Here is an 8,415-nt window from a genome sequence, read left to right as displayed (position 1 = left end):
GTATATAATAGAATGAAAGTGCTATAGTAAATGCTACAGTAATGTCTGCAAAAACACTACCGTAAATACTACAGTATAGTGCAATCCGTATTAAAACTTTGTTCCAGAAATGTTTTTTTATTTAAATTTAACTAGGCAAGTCAGTTAAGAACAAATTCTTATTTACAATGACAGCCTAGGAATAGTGGGCTAACTGCCTTGTTCAGAATGACAGATTTTTACCTTGTCAGTTTGTGGTTTCTATCCAGCAACCTTTTGGTTACTGGCCCAACGCTCTAACCACTAGGATACCTGCCACCCATTATACATTATTATGAGCCGCCCTCATATAACTTTTCTACAGTACATGTAAAAGTAAAGTACCATTCTTCCCCTTTATGTCTATATCAGCGCAGTGAGTCAAGGGTTGAGGACAGGACAGGGTAGGGCAGGGTCCACACACACACACACACAAACACATGATGATCAAAATGTGGCCAATGTGTGTTAGGGAGGCGTAACAGAGGGGCCTATTTTAGAGAGCCATTCACATGAGGCAGCAGAAACCATAAATCAATCATTCAAAATCATAAACCGATTTTTCCTGCACGACATCACTGCTACACTTTCACTCTCTGATTGGCTTCTCTTTTTAAAGGTAAGTTATAGTCTATGACAACAAAGAATATTCTGAGAAATATGTGCGATCAATAAAAGCAGATAGTTCTTTTGAATGTTTCAAGTATTTTAAAATGTTTGGTTAAGACCATTGTCTAGAGCAATCTGCCATGTAAAATATAATTTGGGTTGACATGGTTCAAAAGGGAAATGTGTTCGCTTTTCAGGGAAGATTTCCTAGAAGTTAATGATAAAAATAGATTAAGTAGTTGCCAGCAGTTGGTTGTGTCCAGTTTGTGTTTACTTCATTGGGGTTAGTGTGTTAATGCTTAAGCGGTCACACCTCATATCTTCACCCATATTTACAACAAGGAATTCTCATAATACATTTTTATTTTATTGGTGTTAAGACTTGCTTGGTCGTAAATTGGGGCATTGCTTTTGAGTCCCCTCCCACCGTTACTCAATGGCGCGAGCGGGCAACCTGAGGTGTGTGTGTGTGTGTGTGTGTGTGTGTGTGTGTGTGTGTGTGTGTGTGTGTGTGTGTGTGTGTGTGTGTGTGTGTGTGTGTGTGTGTGTGTGTGTGTGTGTGTGTGTGTGTGTGTGTACTTTATTGTGATGTGTGAGGAGCCCAGAGGGTTTGTCTTAACACGCGGGGCTAATAAGGCTTCTGTACCAGTAGAACAGCATGCCACCGGAAAGGTCACAATTTTGATCTTTCCTTGTAATGTCACAATGGTGACATTAAAGCAGACAGCCTTTTTACTCAATGGACCTCAGCTATTTGGTGGCCTGGTGCAACAGATACTACAACAATGCCCTTGGTCTGTCAAAATCTCACCTTGCACAGTAGCTCACGCTAGCACCAAAGGTGATAATGGCTCAAGGGTATAGCACCAGAATAACTTGAGGGGAGAGGAGAAATGCAGAGAAAATGTAAGGAGAAATGAAAAAAGGGATCTTGAGTATTCAAACGTTTTTCTCCTTCATTCTTCGTTCTCCATCATCAGACAATTCCATCCAAGGACCCTATTAAACTTGACAGTGAACCCCTGTTCTCTGGGTAATAAGAGAGCCAAGGTCAGCCTCTTTTATCCAAGTCAGGACATGAGGACCTTGTGGGGGACCTTGATTATCACCCAGTAGCTCATAATAATCACAAGTCTAATACATGTGTGGTGGTAAACTATTACATTATTTTCATATGTGATAATTGTTCCTAGTATGAATCATTGACTCTTACATCTCTGAAACATTCCATATGATGTGAATGTTCTGAAAATAAACACAGCTATGTTGGCTCCCCAGCAGTACTCAGAACAGCCATGTCTGAGGGGTGAGTCTGTAACTGTCACACTCTGTGCCTTTCAATCAATCACACAACTATGTTGGCTCCCCAGCAGTACTCATAAACCAGAACAGCCATGTCTGAGGGGTGAGTCGATAACTGTCACACTCTGTGCCTTTCAATCAATCACACAACTATGGCAATGTTGTCAATATGGGACAGAAAATAACGTCTTCTTTCGATTTGTTTGTTTGTTTGATTTGCAATATGTTGAAAAAGACCGGTAAGTCAGTTTTGGACATATTTTCCCCCCTCATACCTTTTGTTGTGCCTAATATCTTAAAATTGCCCTTTCGTTCATTACTTAGCTTTGTTGTGCACAGTTAAACCTTTGTAACAGTCCTTTTGATACTGTATACATACAGTTGAAGTCGGAAGTTTACAAGCGCTTAGGTTGGAGTCATTAAAACTCATTTTTCAAACACTAGTCAAATTTCCTGTTAACAAAATATCGTTTTGGCAAGTCGGTCAGGACATCTACTTTGTGCATGACACAAGTAATTTTTCCAACAATAGTTTACAGTTTATCACAATTCCAGTGGGTTAGAAGTTTACATACACTAAGTTGACTGTGCCTTTAAACAGCTTGGAAAATTCCAGAAAATAGTGTCATGGCTTTAGAAGATTCTGATAGGCTAATTGACACCATTTGAGTCAATTGGAGGTGTATTTCAAGGCCTACCTTCAAACTCTGTGCCTCTTTGCTTGACATCACAGGAAAATGAAAAGCAATTGACCCAAGTTAAACAATTTAAAGGCAATGCTACCAAATACTAATTGAGTGTATGTAAACTTCTGACGCACTGGGAATGTGATGAAAGAAATGAAAGATGTAATAAATCATTCTCTACTATTATTCTGACAATTCACATTCTTAAAATAAAGTGGTGATCCTAACTGACCTAAGACAGGACATTTTTACTACGATTAAATGTCAGGAATAGTGAAAAACTGAGTTTAAATGTATTTGGCTAAGGTGTATGTAAACTTCTGACTTCAACTGTATGCTATGCAGGCAGTTATCATGTCATGCTAATGAATAGCCACACTTGCATCTTGGTAACAGCTTGTGCGACTTAACAAGTTAGACATTATAATCTATCAGCAATTGCTGAGCAATTGTCGTGTCACGAGGCCATTTGTCTCAGGCTAACTGATAATCATCCAAATGATCCCAAGACCACTGGAGCAACACAGAAGGACTCATTTGGTATCAATACCAAGCCACATACACAGTAGAAATGAGCCCCTTGCTCTCTAAGACTGTGCTTCAATGAATCCTTGGTGATTTGGTGGCAGAGCATTACATTATATTACCTTAGGAACCACAGCTCATCCTAATCAACAGAGACAGGCAGTTGTTTGCTCTGTATCTCCGCTATAATAGAGACCACATATGACTATAGGCTAACATCATCAGTGACTGTAATGAATGAGCCTACCTACATATGAAGATGTGCTAACATCATTAGCGACTTTAATGAGCCTATTATATACCTGTTATGTCTCATCTCTCTCTCTTCCAGAAAAAGACAAAGTACTCAGCGACTCGCAGGTTACTGCTGAAGGTAGGTCGGCCTGTATGGAAGTGAAAAATAAACTTTATTCACGGTACTGATAGCACATGTACGTTTAGCAGGCTGCATATGACTCGTACACATGTTCAGATGTAGGATCTTAATTTGACCTACAGCATATTGTCACAGCAAATCATCTGGATCCGGCCCAAAATGTTCACATTTTGACGGTGAGGAAATATAACACATTTTCAGTGCGTCCCTCCGGACCTCATTGAAGACCGAATGTGGGCCCCGGGGCAAAATTAGTTTGACACCCCTGCTTTAGTCCATAATGTTGCTTGATAGGTGGTTAGGCTATTACCTTGACAAAAGTAGGCTGGATGAAAAGTGCAATATTCTTAATATAACTGTGTGCCAGTGTGGGTTTTTCTGTGAATTCATGTAAATCACAAAATTCTCAGCACCAAAGAATGATCCAATTAAGATCCTACATCTGTACACACACAACAACACCAACACCAACAACATACAAGTGCCTTGAAAATCATGTTCACCAAAACTGAAGTAAAGGTCCAAAAACACTTGAAAACACAACATTTTGCACATCAGTTGAACTATCAATTGTATTGTCTTATCATTAAGTTGTTCAGCCATGTTTCCCTATAGCAAAAACTGCTGAAGAAAGCTGGGGTCTTGCTGGTCCAGGAGCAAAGCAACAAGGTGACGGAGAGGGAAAGCACCTTGAGCGAGAGAGTACCACCGCTGAAACTCTCCGGCCTATCTGTGCAAGAGCTTCAGGTACACTAACATAACTCTAAGGCTCAAGGTTCAAGTACCTATGTTTCCTAAGGACTCGAGGCGACCATCTCTGTCGGCGCCATCTTGCACTTCTATTGAGTGTATATGGCTCTGGTCAGAGATGGGCCGTATTTAAATTTGTCATTTGTATTTCACTGGCCTGAACTACAATCTAATGTATTTTGTAACAAGATACAGTACTTTTGAGACCTGCTTTTTTTTTTGTTACTTTTTTTGGTAAAAATATCGTTTTTTATAGCGGTTCACAATTTTTTGGCCAACCTGCATTGGTATCAGAAGTCTGTTGGCACTATGGTGTGATAAAAGTGTCTGGTAAATGATCCATATGTAAATGTCCAAAAAGTAACACTTGCAAAGCATGCAGGGAATTATTGTAATGAGCTCCTCCCCCGAAACAAGGCCAAAACTAATACCCAGTGTGCTTTGCAATTGTTTCTTTTTACATTTTTCTCATTTAGCAGACACTCTTCTCCAGAGTAATTTAAAGTCAGTGCATTCAACTAAGGTAGATAAACAACCACATATCACAATCATAGAAAATAAATAAAATAAAGATCTTACCATTACTGATAATGTTGTTGTAGTGAAGGCGTATAGTTACAAATGTATTTTGACAATACCGAAGCTGTGTTTTCATTATGTACCTTGAAAATGTTTTTGCAATTTTATTTTAATACATTGGTCTTTAGAGTATTTTTTAATTGTAACAAGATATATCTTTATGCATCTTTGGCTCTGGTCAAAAGTAGTAGGGAATAAGATGCTATTTGGTGTGCAGATAGTAGCCATCCAAGCTTACATTGTCTGGACTTATTCCCTGGTGTGCTGTTGGTAAAGAACAGCATCTCCATTTTTGTTTAAACGTGTCAAAATAAAAATTGTAGCGGATTGAGTGGAATTTTAAAGTAGTGGCTTTTGTAGTTTGTTTGATGCATCCTCCCACAGTACTTTCTCAACAGTCTTTGGTGGTTTATAGATGACTGAGTCTTTTTTCTTTACAGGAGCTCTGTAAGGAACTGCACAGGAAATGTGACACAGTGGATGAGGCACGATACGATATCGAAGCAAAAGTGCTCAAGAATGAGAAAGAGGTTTGTTTTTTTTTGTCATGTAAATTAAATGAGTTTACGCTGTCAGTCTTGGGACAGTTACCTGAAGTTACCTGAGATCTATGAAAGTGCCTCAAAGTGTATTTCGTTGAAGACAACCATTTTTATGCTGACTTCTATTGGTGATTTCAATATTCTACAAGTTCCAAAAGTGCCACAAAATGCTTTCTTTTTCAAATAAAAGCATTTTGATTTTCATTGAAATGCCAAGACCCTAAATGGCAACATGCTTATTAGTTTATAAGGGTACGGGAGAGTGAACCTTTTGGCTGTATGTACATCTCAGCTCGTGGACCTGAATGCAAAGATCAACGAGCTGAAAGGGGGGAAGAGACCTAACCTCAAGAAGGTCAAGAAGTCTGCCGACGCTATGCTGGGGGCTCTGACTGAGGCCAAACTCAGCTCCAAGGCGGACTTCAAGTCCAACCTGAAGACAGTCAAGAAGGACAAGAAGGAAGAGGAGGTAAGACTGGGAAGTTTAGAAATAAACATACAATGGCTTCTGGTAATGTCATAGTTTTACAGCTCTGTTTGAGCTGGCACTGAGTTTTCTTTGTACGATGTACACAAACACGTGGTACCAATGGGTACTTAGTCCAAATAATTCATCACATTTGGGTAAAGGTTTGATTCAAGTGACGCTGATCAAGATACAGAGTTCATTGGTCTTGTTTGCCGTGTCTGAGTTGTGTTTGATCATCCATACTGTACGTGACCATGGCAACCAGGCCGTCATTGTAAATAAGATGTTTTTCTTAATTGGTTACATTTGAAGGACTGTCCATTCTCTTCACAGAAAGTGGACCCAGGTGACTGGCGGAAGAATGTGGAGTCCATGTCTGGAATGGAGGGAAGAAAGAAGCTTTTCAATAGCTAAAACAGTTACAAATGCACTGGCTCTGTAGAGATCTGCGGCTGCATTGCCTGATTGTTTACTCATTTTTATTTTGGATTTTCCCGAAAAATATATATTTTTTGCAGTGAGATTGTGTTTTGGGGGAAAGTATGAAGTGTGAGGTATTTTACACTAAAGACTGAGGGAACTATAAAGACTGTGAGAACTAATCAATATTTTTATTAAAAACTATTTGGTGTGGGCTACATGATTTTGATTCCTATCAAGAGAAAATAGTCAAATGTGGAACAACCTAATAATACTCATCATATTAGTTCATTTTGTAAATATTGAATTCCAGTTTATTAAAACACCAATTATTCTGTTTTAGTTTATCTGCCAATATTTATGATTTTTTTTAAATATGATGAAGTTGGTTCTCTTTCATGTTGTTTACTTTTGCCAAAATGCAATATGAAAATCTTAAAAACACATACAGTGTAGATGCTGTTAATTACATGGATAAGCCACTCAATGTGTAGTGTTGGATTTTCAAGAGCAGTTCTCCTTTCAGACTGTGGGTGTCACTATAGACAAGCTATTGTACTATTTAACCAAGGTGGCCATTTTCACCTCTGTCACTTCAGTTCAATCCTATCACCACTAGGGTGTGTTATAGCATTACCCTTTCATTTAAAAGTTGACCTGTGGGTGGTTTGTGCTTACAAATGACACCAGGGGGTATCATTCACTACCACTGATCTCTGGTTATCAATGGCAAAGTCAGTAATCATCTTGATGATCACAATCTCCCCTGGGCCAAAGACTACTAGCAAAGTAAGGAGACGTTTGAATAGTCGTGTAGTTCCGGTGAATTATACCAATAAAGAGAACGAAACTGGTTGAATTCAGCAGACATAAACATAAGCGCTTTCTAAAATGGGTACCATACTGCGACCAATACGCTGCTACAAATGGCCTATAAAACCAGTCATAAGAGTGTCTTAAGTCCATAGAGCTGTATTGGAGAGGGGGGGCAATGTTTTGGCAGAGAACGAGCTGGCTAGAGGAAGGGAAAGGCAGTATGGAACAAGGCATCCTCTCTGCAGATCATTACAGATGGTACAGAGACACACATAGGTGAGTAACCTGCCATCGGGCTTCAAAGGGTGGGGGAAGTCAAGCAGCACGCTTCTGCAAATATGCATTCATTTTTATATGGCAGCGATGTGTTATAGTTTTTTTTCTGTGATAAAGGACAGCTACTGTCCCTAACCCTTTCCACAGCTCTCTTTGGCATGAGACACATTTACTTGTGCTGGTAGGAAAATGGTCGAGGCAAATGTGATGGGAGTAAACATCTACAATGTCTGACAGGGGCTCTAAAACTATAAACATGCGGTATCCCATTTGTTGTGGGAGACAGAGACACTCTATCCATTTCGTTTCTATTTACTGTACAATGTGATTCTTTGGGTTGCTGATACTCCTCTAATAAAGTCGTCTTTACGTTTTATGATTAGCAGACGGCCCTGTTTTGGATGAAAGCAGATGCGAGCTCCGTGGTAATTTCAAACATCCCCACACGATGTTATACGTGACCTTGCTCTGACTGGACTGCATGAATGACTTCAAAATGTGTATTGTTTGTTGCTGTACTGTGTGTCACTGTAGACTGAAAAAAAAATCAAGAAACAAGGCTTGAGATCCACTTTGAGTACGTGTCAAGAGCTGGTATTAAAATGAATTGCTCAACATGCAGCGGCCTGCAACGCTTTGATGGGCTCATACAGCATCAATAGACAGCTTGGCCAGGCTTGTGAAATACAATAAATGGCTAGGCTACATTGAAGTGTGGGAAATCTACTTCGGTATAAAATAAGTAGTTCATTGCTCTCTCTTCCATGTCTGGCAATCCTTGCCAGTGTAATATTTCCTTTCAGTCGCCCTGTAAATGCATGCATTCTATACCAACTTAGTGACATTTCCTTAAATGACAATAAACAAGGGTTACCCACTAGGGAGGTTGTTGAAATCATTCTGTCAGAACTAACTACCCAGGCTGCCATTTATGGGCATCAGTCGACAGGGCACGATCACCAGAGGGCCATGGGGGAGATGCTCCTTAAGGCCCAATGAAAGTAGTGACCTGAACCCCATGCTGAAAGTGAACAAACTCAGCAGATG

General features: G+C 39.6%; 1 protein-coding gene across 1 annotated transcript; it reads left to right on the top strand.

Annotated features, from left to right (window-relative positions):
* Positions 1 to 2,057: 2,057 nt before the first annotated feature.
* Positions 2,058 to 7,987, top strand: LOC118366218 (troponin I, slow skeletal muscle-like). The gene is made up of 5 exons (XM_035748720.2): positions 2,058 to 3,513; positions 4,132 to 4,263; positions 5,286 to 5,375; positions 5,680 to 5,856; positions 6,190 to 7,987. Exons 1-5 carry the CDS (start codon positions 3,448 to 3,450, stop codon positions 6,268 to 6,270), a joined length of 546 nt encoding a protein of 181 aa, XP_035604613.1. The 5' UTR covers positions 2,058 to 3,447; the 3' UTR covers positions 6,271 to 7,987.
* Positions 7,988 to 8,415: the final 428 nt, after the last annotated feature.

This window comes from Oncorhynchus keta, chromosome 33 (assembly GCF_023373465.1).
Source record: "Oncorhynchus keta strain PuntledgeMale-10-30-2019 chromosome 33, Oket_V2, whole genome shotgun sequence".
Taxonomy (NCBI): Eukaryota; Metazoa; Chordata; class Actinopteri; order Salmoniformes; family Salmonidae; genus Oncorhynchus; species Oncorhynchus keta.
This window is presented reverse-complemented; position numbering and strand designations above follow the sequence as displayed.

Coding starts and splice junctions, on each gene's coding strand:
- LOC118366218 (XM_035748720.2), top strand. CDS start 3,448: ATGTCTCATCTCTCTCTCTTCCAGAAAAAGACAAAGTACTCAGCGACT. Junction 3,514..4,131: donor CTCGCAGGTTACTGCTGAAG/GTAGGTCGGCCT, acceptor GTTTCCCTATAG/CAAAAACTGCTGAAGAAAGC. Junction 5,376..5,679: donor TGCTCAAGAATGAGAAAGAG/GTTTGTTTTTTT, acceptor TGTACATCTCAG/CTCGTGGACCTGAATGCAAA.